At 39.1% G+C, this 12,720-nt stretch overlaps 1 protein-coding gene across 2 annotated transcripts in view; it reads left to right on the plus strand.

Annotated features, from left to right (window-relative positions):
• Positions 1–12,720, plus strand: part of bcorl1 (BCL6 corepressor-like 1) — a 30,046-nt gene that overhangs the window by 10,979 nt on the left and 6,347 nt on the right. For both annotated transcript variants that reach the window (XM_015389024.1, XM_015389033.1), the window contains 8 exons: positions 2,541–2,621; positions 2,724–5,291; positions 5,552–5,681; positions 5,839–6,294; positions 11,054–11,241; positions 11,433–11,699; positions 11,785–11,951; positions 12,077–12,222. In XM_015389024.1, coding sequence (XP_015244510.1) covers positions 2,616–2,621; positions 2,724–5,291; positions 5,552–5,681; positions 5,839–6,294; positions 11,054–11,241; positions 11,433–11,699; positions 11,785–11,951; positions 12,077–12,222 — 3,928 coding nt within the window. In that variant the 5' untranslated portion in view covers positions 2,541–2,615. The remainder of the gene's footprint in view (positions 1–2,540; positions 2,622–2,723; positions 5,292–5,551; positions 5,682–5,838; positions 6,295–11,053; positions 11,242–11,432; positions 11,700–11,784; positions 11,952–12,076; positions 12,223–12,720) is intronic.

Below are 12,720 nucleotides of genomic sequence, written 5' to 3' on the forward strand. Positions count from 1 at the left end.
TTTAAAGACTCTTTTATTAATATTTTAGCATCAGCAGTATAGTTACTTAGTAAAGTCAAACTTAACACGATGGCAAATAGATGATGTGATCTTCCTGAAGCAGAATATCCTCGCTCCGAATGCAAAAGTTCTAACTTCACATTGTTCACTTTAAAAGAAAAAAAAATAGTCAGATTAATTGTGGTTAATCAAGTATTGAAATAATAGTCAACTTATTTAGTAATCGATCGGTAATTGTTAATTACAATATAGAGACTCTAAAACATGCCTTTAGCTGACAGAGCGACCCATTTAGAGCAGTTATTATATCAAAAATTTAAAAAATGTGTATAAACATTTTTCATTTAAGACAAAAAGTGTATTCTTCTGTCTTCTCCTTTATCCAGAACTCCTTGAGTGGAAAAGTTTTATTTTTATCTGGTTTAGTTTTGTTAAAAATCTTCTTTAAGGAACATTTGGCTACCTGATAATTGAATAATCATAAAAAAATAATCCACAGATTAATCGATTTGCACAAACTAAATAAGATGGAGGAAGACATCAACTAATGATCTCTACATCCTCTTTGATTTTATAATGTATGCAGTTTGATGCAGCCACAAGTAGTCAGTTCTATGAGTTCCTACCTGCCATTAAAATCTGTTTTCACAGTTTTCCTGACTTAGTAACCACTTGCGATCAGTTTCCTGTTTGCTCTATCTGCAGATAGACTATAAGCCTCCCCATTGCAGTCAGCCGTTCAACAAACATTACATCATTTCATCCACTGATACTTCTGTTAATTCACAAATGCTTTTAATCACCCGAACTATCATTATCCCAAAATTAACATGCTTCGGTTTCACATCAGTGACATGAACTTGAAGGTTATTTGTAGCAGTGGATTATATTTCAATATATGTATATCACAAAAGGATTTTATTTTATAACTAGGACTTTTGTCCTATATTTCAATACAGATTACAGTCTATGAATAAAGCATTTGTCACTGATGTCTTGGGTTTTATTCAGTGCTATGTTTAAGCAAATTTTTCTAAAATGTTGTGGGCATTCTTGGCAGTCTTAATTAGGCCATAGTTTTGTTTACGTCAGTAGGAACTTGTATTGTGTCAATTAAGATATTAATCGTGATAGAAGTTTTGGAATATCGGCCAGTCCTAGTTATTTGTTAAACACCTCAGTCTTCTAGAGAGACAATGTTGCATGTAGACCATGTATTCTAAGAGAACCTGTCTTAATTTTACAAGCCTATGACTAAACTTGAGTGCAAGATGTATCCCCTAAATTATGTTTTTCTTTTTCTTTACTTGGCTGTATTGAAATATCTTGGATGTAAAAGAGAAATATCCTTGTGATATAACTGATACATGTAATGTTGTAAGGATTTGGTAACCTCAGTATGTACTACTATCTCAAACAAAGAAAACAGGTGTTGCATTATTGAGGCAGCTCACCAGACTTTCCTCATGGTAGACCACAGTTAAATTTTTTTTTTTACTAAAAAATATTTTATCTCTTAAGGAGCTCTAGAAAACAAAGTTTAATATAAACGCTTTAGTCCAAATCACAGGATGTGAACAGCCATGCCCAATTTAAGGGAAAGGTATGAACCCAAAACCAAGAGTATGAAAACATATTATATTATATTATATGAACAAATGATTGGGTCAACCCGCCATATCAATGCATTCAGATGCTCCAGTGATTTCAATGACTGCATGTGTATGAAGTCTGATCTGCAGATACTTTCCTAGTTTACACTGAATCCTTACCTCAACATTGAATGAACGAATTAATGAATGATAAACTTTATTTCAGACCAGCCCAGTATAACTACAAATATAACATATACATACACTATGTATCATTACTGCTGTATATGTTATTATATTACATGTATAACTTGGTCTTTGTGTCTAAACGAATGTTTACAAAGAATTTAGACTTATTCAGTCAAATCCTTCTCCTTTGTATAATCCTAAACCCCAACAATCTCCCCAACTCCTGCTTTCCTACTTTACTTATAACTTCATAGTGTCCACAGCATTAGAAATATCTCCAGGATGATCAATGTGAACATGAGCACCTCTGCCCAGGTTTTGAGTTTCATGGCAAAGGGTGTGAATGTGCTAATGAAATGTCTTTGTTTTGTATTGGTAATGAATTTGCAACAATCTCAAAAGTTCTCTTTTTCTTTGCATTTCTTACTGGGGGTTTATGTGTAGAATTTTGACTAAAGACATAATTTTGATTCCGGGGGGGGGGGGAACATAACTAAATTTAATTTTTAATCTTTAGTTAAAGTACAGCTTTGTAAATGGTGGATATTAGTTAACTAAAAGGGATCCCTAATGCCATTTCTAATGTTGTAATGTCCTTGCCTGTTCTCACTAAAGAAGCACACACTTGTATTAATTACTTCACACTGTGGATGGGATCAGTCTATTTACTAGTCTCTTTACTTGCTTTCTCTGATTGGACTAAAAATATTACAGTACAGTGTCAACATCATAATTCCAATTTTCTTGTATATTCTGCAGCATATCGCTTTGTAATAAAGAAGATACTGACTGGCACAGTTACCACCCGAGGCATGTTTTGCTAAAGAAACACCTATGCAGGTACTTGCTTTCCCTCTGCTTAAGTTAGATCACTTGATTAAAGCAATATGTGCTCTTATCTACTCAACCCTGGTCTTATTAACCTCTGTCCTTATTGCTCAGGTTGAATCTACACTAATGAATGTAGGGGATGGAGGCCCGGTGAGCAGAGAGATCAGTGCTCTGACTAAAACATCCACTACTATGGTTGGAAATCCTCCCCAGACGCTACCCCCCGAGTTTAGAGGAGATGTGAACCTCAGTCAGCAAAAAAAGACCACTCCAACTAAAGACTGTAAGGCCTTGAAAGCCTGCCTGGACACTAGCATCTCCAACCACGGTCCTGAAAATTCTCTGCCTCTACAGCCAAATAATGCACCAATGTCCAGCTCAGTCCTCGGCACTTCAGAGAAGAGAGCAGACAAAAGGACAGAAACCCCTAAAGTCAGGGCTGATGGGTCGGGGGTCTTCCCCACTTCTCAGTGGTCAAGCAGTGTAAAATCCGGTCGGGAGGACTCTCTAAACCCATGTAACAGCAATGTGAATTCTAGTAAGAAATTGCATCTACAGACACAGTCTCCGCAAAGTCTTGCTCCAGGGTTTCAGTGCTCTGCCATGTTCAAGCCAGCCCAGCCTGTTGCCTTTCTTCCCTCCACTAATTTCTCCCCTCAGCTATGTAAAATTACTCTTCCACCAGCATTAAGTCAAATCACGACTTTGAGAGATGCCACAAGCAGTCAGTTCCAGAAAGAAATCCAGCCTCAGGGCTCAGGTGTTGGAGGGACATCTCTCATGCGAACGTATCCCTATCCATTGTCTGTCGGTCGGACTGCAGACAAAAAAGCAGCTGGATCAAACCTAAAGCTCAAACCCAACCACTCTTCAAGCAAAACTACCAAATCTCAAGGAGAGCATAAATCTTTAGCTTCTGTGGTAGCCGCACCAGCTATTGCATTGCCATTGCAGCATCCGTCATTAACTTCAGCAGCGCCCACTCACTACACCTTGTCTCCGACAGCTGCCATTTGCTGCGGTTCAACACTGGCCAGCATCACCTCCCAAAGCAGGCTCCTGAACCACTTAGAAAAAACGAACAGCATAGACAAGACAGTAATGGCTGCTGTTAACACCATACCGCCCACTGCTGCAGAGGACCACACAGCTTGCTCCGGTGAACAAAGAGATGTACCCCTAGATTTGTCAGCTAAATCAAAACGTCTGAAATGCATATCTGATGCAACAGTTGAGCCTCAAGAGTCCAATCAGAGAGATTTTCTGAATGCAAAGAGGACTCATTCCACAGCTTATTGCTCAAATACACAATACCCAGTGTTACCAAATTCTCACAGAAACGGATCCCATCAAAAGCAGTTGAATAGGACTCAGAATCACCAGATTACAGAACCCAAAGCAACATGGGCAAAGGGATCTTCACAAGACTCCATTAAAAGTATCCCTGGTACATATGTTGGTGTTGCTAGCCCCATACTGGCTTCTACTTTAAGAGGCAAAGATGGAAAGGGGACATTTGCAGATGAATTTCAGAGCTTTGCTAAACAGGAGTTTATATCTATAATTGACCAAGGAGAACATCTGGCAACGGGAGGGAAGAAGCCATCCTGTCTGGTGAAGGGAAGCCAACATGCTCACAGTGGGAAGCATGTTAAAAATACCAATACGGCCTTAGCCAAGAACTGTCCCCCTAAAGGTGCTCTTTCAACAGCCCTGTTAAGCTCACCCAGTGCTGAAAGTCAAAAGAAATGTGGACCTAACAAGGCATCAGTGCCCCTCTCTGCTGCTGCTGTCATTCCAGCCTGGCAGCCGGCAACCCAACTTCCTCAGCAATCCAGTCCAGTTCAAAGAAAAAACCCTCAAGGATCTTCAAAGACCAAAGGCACCACCGTCACAGAGGGGTCCAAGCTTCAGAGCCCACCTAAACCTGAGGATAATAAGTGGGAGAGATTGAAGTCCCCTTTGTCCAACCTCGCTTCTATTGTAAAGCAGCAAGGCCTGGAAACAACAGCACTCACGAATGAGGTAAATACCCAAGCTTCCCCTGGTGTATCGAGAAACTCGGATGTCCTCAGTCCACTCAATGAGAGCAAGGATCCCCAGTCTAAGCATACTACCTTTGAATACCCACCTTACTGGTCTGTGGAAAAATGGCCATCTCAAGGAGAATTCACTCAAATTACAAAAAAGCATGAGGCGCTGAATGCTACTGAACTGTCAGAAAATAATACCGCTGTTCACAGTAATAAAGGAGAGCGTGTTGGCCTGCAAGCAAAACAAGGCTTCTCCAAGTCTACTGGTCAGGCTCCTGTCTTTGGCAGCAATGCATCAACTAATGGGAGCAGGATGGAGAGCAAACTTGCCCAGGTGTTGGAAGGGGAGATATCAAGGAGAGAAAGTGGGACATCAAACGGCACCGCTGGTGAAAAATTAGACGGAATGGTTGCATCCATTCTTACTGGCCAGTGCAGAGGGGGGAAGGACACAACGGAGAAAACAGCAAATGGTACCAAAGAAGAGAAGCCAACCAAAGCAAAAGCAGCTACTATCAAACAAAAGAAGAGCAGTCCTAAGAAACCAGCGAAGGAGAAGCCACTAGCAGACCCTTCAAAGAAGGCTGCAGGGAAGAAAAAGCAAGACAAGGAGAAAACACCAGTCAAGGCCTCTGTGAAAAAAAAGGTATGTTTTGTTGACCTCCTAAAGATATGTGATCATTGCTAATAATCTATATTAGAGTAACCAGGATAAACATAAACAGACATATTTTAAGATTTACTAGTTAATTGGATGGTCAGACCCTCCATTTTTATACTTCCAGTCTAAGATTGATGACTTCTAGGATCACACTCTGAGTTTGCCTGCCTCCCTTTACCGTGAAAGTCTGTGATCAATAGCATCCCATATTATATGCCCACTGTGTCCCCTGTGAATTTCAACAGAAGAAGCAATCTGCACCTGCACTGGAGCAGAATCTGTCAGCAGGAGAACTTTCCCCACAGAATGAAAAGCCAAATCCAAAGGACAAGATCAGTTTCAATGATGCTGAACAAGCCACACGCAAAAAAACAGGTACAGCCTTTGTATAGAAAGCTCTCAGCATGCGTTCATTAATGACACTTCCCATCTTTTGTGCAGGGAACAGATGATGCTTGTTTCTCTGTTTTCTTTTACTTTATGTACATTTTTACACCCATAACTAATAAATGTAACACTGATTCTTTATCAGTTACAGATAAAAGTCCCCCCAGCTTAGACACTTCAATTTCTCCCATTAATTCTGTAACCAACAAAGAAGGAGATGCTACAGAGTCCTCCGTCCCAAGACTAAGGAGAGGACAGAGACGGGCTGATGATGCCCGACTTGACCTCTGGGGCTTTGCCACGCCTTCCCCTCCCCCTCCCCCCATGCCGCCCAAAGATGTGTCCCCATCGCCGCCTTCAACACCCAGCCAGCCGGCACGCCGCCCACGAGGAAGGCCTCGATCAAACACGTTTCCTGAGCGCACAGTTGAGGGGAAGGGTAAAAGAGCCAGCACTGAGGCTGACACGCCCCGCCATAAGAAACGCAGACGATGTTCCAGTAAGAAGTACGAGACTGGTGAATACATCACAGAGAAAGACAAGCTGGGAGAGGGAGAGCACCTGGAAGAGTCCGCGGGACAGGACACTGCAACTCCAGCAGGTACAGGGCACACAAAACATCACCAAACAAACTAAAACAGCAGAAGTGACATGGAGCCTGTGGCCCGCAGCTGTAGGATGTGCTCAGCAGTGGTAGACTCCATCTCCCTAAGCTTTAGATACAAAAGGAGGGGACTGAATGTCGACCTGTACACAGCAATAGTCCCAACAATTCTCAGATTTTAGCATCATATGAATCAGAAAAATAATGTTGCATGTAGACGATGTAGAAAGTGGGATGCTCATAAGCAACAGCTGGTCGGTCAGCTAGCTTATAGTTACAGTTAGGAGTAGACGAAAAGCTAAGCGTAGCATGCAGCCTTTAAAACAGGAGGAGAGCCTGAGCTTAACATTGCTAACAGGAAAGAGTGAGTAAAAACTAAACCAACTAAACTAAACTAAACCCCAGAGCAGAGGGGAGCTGTGGAATAAGAGGCAGAGAGGTGTAGAAATCAGGACTATAAAATAAAAAAATAAAACGGCTCAACATAAAGCTCTGCCTATAGAGTTAACGATGGTTTGTCTGAAGCAAGATGTTTCTGAATTGATTGGGGACCTTTAGTCTGTATTTTAAAAGCTTTTTATTAGTTGTTTTGCTAAATTATTATAGTGATTTGTAATCATAGTCTGTCAGGCTGAGGTGTGTTTTTCTTTTTGGATATATGAGAGTTAGTCAAGAAAAATAAAAAAGGCTAATAACCCTTGGACTGTGAAATATGAGTAGGGAGAGACGATAACCTGGATGAATGTGCATTTACTCTGTTAGGCTGCTTGCTCCAAATATAAATAGTAAGATGTGTTTCTTTTACACAGGTATGTCTAAAATTTTATATTGGAGGAGTTTATTAGACTTGGCAAAATATTTTTTGCGTGTTTTACAGGCGTTTAAAAACACTCTGGGGATGCTTGGCAGTCTGTCTGAGGCGTTTTATTGTTTATATTGATATCAGGATTATACCAACCAGGGCTGGAGCATTGAGCATTGGCCATTGAGCATACGGGGCAGATATCCACTGGGCTGATACCCGTACTTGGGTCTGGCCTTAAGCTGTCATAATTTAGTAAAAAGGTTTTTTATCATTAATTACCTAATATGTTGATTTATATGAAATAGATGATCGATTTATCAAGTCATAATATAAGTAAAGGATTAAAAAAATTAAATAGGTCCACTACAACAGTGATAAAAGAAACATTTTTTCCACATTAAGTTATTTTTGTTTGCTTTCTATTTTACTTTACAAAATACCAGGATTTTCCCACAATTTTGTGATTGTTTGAATAAACATTTTAAAACTACAAATAAGATGTCAGTTAAATAACTTTTTAATAGCCTTTTCACCAAATAATTCTCTTTAATTTTTTTTATTTCTTTTATTATGTATTTATTTATAAAACCACTCAAAATGTCTCGTTGTCGTCTGGTATGCTGCATGTCATGTTGAAACGTCATGACCAAAAATGTCCGGGCCTTTTTTAGGACCCAGTCCAGCCCCGGTTTCATCCTAAATGAAAACTATGTCCTGATATAAGCTTACGGTAGGTTTTTTTTTTTTTTTATTGCAAACAAAAATCATACAAGGACAGCATAGAACATAATTACAGATACAATATCAGGAAATTCTGAGTTTTTTTTGTAAATATTGGAGGTGTGAATATGATATTTACCATAAATAATAAACATTTTTTTTACAACATAAACAAATTCTGTTTTGACAAGTTCACATTTCTCCATTCCAAACAAAACATCCTTATCTGTTAAAGTAATATTGGGATTTCTTTGATGGAAATTTTTTTTTTACATATCTCTCAATATTTTGGTATAATTGTAATCCCAAAAAAAGATGATTAAGCTTTTGTTCATTATTTTGACAAAAAGTACACATTGGGAGCTTTTTCCATATCGTCCAGCTCTATCTGATATTACAGCTACGACAGCAGTCACTGACTTCCTTCTAGCCAGTACCAGTATCATTTATAGACTTATCCCACAAAACATCACAGCTTGTTTGCCTTTCAGTTAGTTAACTAAGTTGCTTAGATGTGGATGAGATCTAAAGATTGCCAATACCAATTTTTCTCTTTTTATTTATTACTATAAAAACCTCTACCATCAATATCTAAATTGATTACAAACTTCTGTTTTAATGTTTTAATGGCAAGTTGATTAATGGCAGCAAATTCTCAGATAGACAAATCACAACTTCACCTGTTAAAGCATCATAAAAAACCCAGTTTTTCTATTTTCCTACCTTTATCACACGTTCATTATTTTTCTAGCTGCCTATCTCTGCAGTTTTAAATTGTCTTGAACTGCTATGAACAGCTATTTCATAGTATCTTATGTTCATTGTTTGAATGATTATTAATCTAAATAAAACAACCAGGAGGGGAATTCTATATCAAAAATGGTGAAGAGGTTATAGAGCCGCTGTCCAAATACAAATGATAAAATCCCTCCTTTATAAAAAGGCAGTAAAAACAATTTTTTACTCACCGCTCAGGTGCTAATTTTCCTTTTTTTTCCCGATTTTATGTGCTTCCTGCTTTTATCTAAAGTCATTGCGATTTTTATCAGAAGTATCCCCTAACTTGAAAAAATAAACTACGCTGGGAAAATGTTTATTTCTTCTGTTAGATGTTAAAGCTTCAAACGCTGATCCAAACTGAGGGTAAAAGAGGCTTCAAGTGCTTTAGATGTCAATTCTTTTGGGATGTTCTGTATTAATCTTGGATTTCTTGAGGGATTTTGATTGGCTGACGCTCCTGAGAAGGTTGACCTTCACTCCATGTTTTCTCCATTTAGGGATAATAAACTTTGCTGTCATTTGCTAGAGTCCCAACGACTTAGATATTTCTAGATAACCCTTTCCAGGCAGATCATTCTTCAGTTACTTTTTGTCTATTGATTTTCTTTCAATCAGGGAGTTTTGCTTTGAGATGCACTGCAAAAAACAGAAATATAAATAAGTCATTTTCTCTTAAAATAAGGAATTTTTTTTTCCTGAATTAAGGACCCAAGTGAGACACTTTGACAATGGAACAAGACAAGTTGCATTTAGAAAGAAAAATGATTGCATTGTCTTATTTCAAGTGCATATTATCTAATTATCTCATTCTAAGAGTAAATATACTCATTCCATTGGCAGATCATCTCATTTACCTACTCAAATTAAGGGTAAATACACTTAATTTAAGAATCTTTTACTAATTTCTAGATCATTTTTGCTGTGTATTCTTGCCTTCATCGTGTTGTTAGACAGGTTCTATATATTCGATTTCTTGGATATTTAAACCAGGTAGTAATGAAACTTAAGTTTATGAGTAATTGGTTAGTGACTGTTAATTTATGGTTTAGAAAAAAGGGGCGATTTCCTTTCTATTTATGGTAACATGATAAACACTGTTTGATATCTTTGTCTAATAATTACATTTGTTTTATCTGACACATTTAAAACGGAATAAATCTGTAAAGCAGCAGCTTCTGTTTTCTCCATAATGAACTGCGTATTCTGCCTTGAAAATGGCTGCTGGTTTTATAAATTATGTTGAGACAAATAAAACATTTAAGAACCAAAGAACTAGAACAGCCAGATCACCTGAGTATTTTCCTTCAGTGGTTTGAGCCCACAGATGAAGCAGCAGGCAGCACCTCCTCCACCTCTAGCTTCACCTCCATCTACAGAACAATGAGAGATCACTGATTGATCAGTGTGCTGATTAATTAGCCCAATTTTGGAGTTGATAAATACCTCAAACCAGTGCCATGCCTGAACAAGGGAGGTTTAATGGTTAGCAGACGTTCTGTGTTTAGAACAGCGTTGATTGGCCTGTTCTAGGGTTGTTTTCAGAGTGAATCTTGCAGACAAGCTGCCCTTCACAGCAGGAGGCTTTTTTTTTTTAATCTCAACACTAGCAGACCAATAGAAGATTGATCAGATTATATTCACCATAGAAATGTGCATGTATTATTTTCCATATTTATGAGGTTAACATCTTTTGTTTAATTTGCTTTTAGAAGTTTCAGTGAGCCTAAATGAACTAAAGATTGCACCATTAATCACAGCCATAGGCAGTCACTTTTTTATAAATTAAATCTTACTAATGATAATTTCATGAATGTTTTAATTGTATAATTTTAAGTTGATCCCAACAATCAAAAGAATATCATAGATTAGTGATATGTTGGCCTGATTTCTACAAAAAATGATCAACAGCTATCAATATTGCCAGGTTTAAGAGGTTTGCTAACGCTGCTGTAGACCAGAAGAGATGAATCACGGTTGATTTGATGTTGAATGGCAGGTCTGGATGCTGCAGAAATGTACTGAGGCCTATTTGATCAAATGTAAGGCTTTATTGAGAGGTTAGTTTCAAATTTTGGTTTTCAGTCATGGTTGGCCTCTGTTTGACGATTGCCGATTATATCTAGATTCAGTGTCTTCGCTCTTCTGTTTTTCTTTGGATGTTTGATCATATTAGCACTTTATGAAATTGATCAGAGGTTAAGGGAGTCAGAAGTTTGCATAAACTGCCCTGCATGTATTAATGTCCCATCACACCAACAAATTCTGTTGGTACGTTACGTATTGAAGAAATACAAAGTAGTGCAATGGGAAAATGGTTATACATTATAGACATTTTCACAAATAAAAATCCTCGAACGGTCTGAGTACGGTATATGAAAACTGTTGCCATTCTACGTTTAGTTGTAGCTTGGTGCCACTGTCCTCAACCTTTAATTTGATTTGTCTTCATAGATCCACAGAGAGATCGGTGTCCGAGCCCAGTTGCCTCCAGCCCAGAGCCCCCTCCCCCACCCAAACCCTCATACACTCGCTCAGGATCAGTTCGCTACCAGGAGAGCGAGGAGTCGGAGCGCAACAACAAGCCCTCGGGAAAAAGAAAGTTCAAAAGCAAACACTTAAGTGACAGCGATGAACCCAAGGTAAGCTTTTGATCCTTCATCCCAGATTGCAGCACATTTCAAATGAACAGAGCTGTAAATGTGTAGGATTACACTGCCCCCCTGTGGCCAGATGGCAGATTGTTTCTCACAGGGTTGAAATCAGCTGGTGCATGTGACATGTCCAATATGTTGGAAAAAGTAAATAATGACCTTTGAATTGTTTGCTACAGAGTAAGACCAAGCGCAGCAGCTCTGGTAAGCGCGGCACCTCCCTCCCGCTGGAAGATGATAGTGCTGGTGTAAAATCACAACTCATACCTCCACCAACTCCAAAAAGTTTGCCAACCTCTCCGACCAACAAGAAAAGCTCCTCAGGAAGGAGCAGCGGTTCAGACTCGTCTCCTAAAAGGCCCGTTCCCCCTGAGGTTCGCCGGCTGATAGTCAATAAAAATGCAGGAGAAACTTTGCTCCAGCGCGCCGCCCGCCTAGGCTACCAGGTTAACACCTAATCAGAAATGCTTTTTTTGCAATTCACTGTTTCTTTTACTAGGCTCTGAAAGACTTTGTCCTTCTGCCCTGCAGGATGTGGTCCAGTATTGTCTGGACAAGGACATCAGAGAAGTTAATCGACGTGATAATGCAGGTTACACCGCTCTTCATGAGGCGTCTTCACGAGGCTGGACTCAGATCGTCCAGATCCTTCTCAAACACGGTGCGGATGTCAACTGCAGTGCTCAGGATGGAACACGGTGAGCATTCGTAGATGAAGAGTAGGACATGTGATGGCAGATTTTGAGGTTTCTTTGGAGTAAATATTGTGTGCCCTAAAACAAAACAAAAAAAACAACAGACATGCATTTTTTTTCTCCTTCAGGCCACTTCATGATGCAGTAGCAAGTGACAACTTGCCAATAGTATGGCTTCTCCTGAACCACGGTGCAGATCCCACTCTGGCAACTTATTCTGGCCACACGCCGGTCAAACTGGCCCACAGTCAGAGCATGAAGACCTTCCTCACTGGTATTTAATGCTTTTACTCTGCTGCTTCTGCCGGAAGAATATATTTTCTCTAGATGAATTAATCACAGAAATGCTTCACCAAAGAATTCTTTAAAGCTAATTAAAAGTAGACAAAACATGAACAGTTAATGATGTGTATTCAAAGAGTACAACCTCAATGTCAACACATTAGTGAGCTCTATGCTCACATTGTCTGGCATGGTGAGAAGGAAAAACATCTACGGCTTTATCTTCCATTTTTCCTTCAGATCAGGGCATACATTTTTGTAAAACATTGCGCTTGAACAACTGTTGAAGCCTGACATGACAAGTGGTGATTATTTTAGCTTCAGGAACTAATGACATTATTCTACAATAAGCTATGATGACTAGATTACTTATGTGTATTTCTGAATGGTCAGCCCCATCATCGTACACATTTGTATATTTACTAGTGCTGTCAAAATTATCGCGTTATTATCGCGTTAACGCAAGGCCATTTTAATGGCAATAATTTTT

The sequence above is a fragment of the Cyprinodon variegatus genome, unplaced genomic scaffold (genome assembly GCF_000732505.1).
Source record: "Cyprinodon variegatus isolate N-32 unplaced genomic scaffold, C_variegatus-1.0 Scaffold19, whole genome shotgun sequence".
NCBI lineage: Eukaryota > Metazoa > Chordata > Actinopteri > Cyprinodontiformes > Cyprinodontidae > Cyprinodon > Cyprinodon variegatus.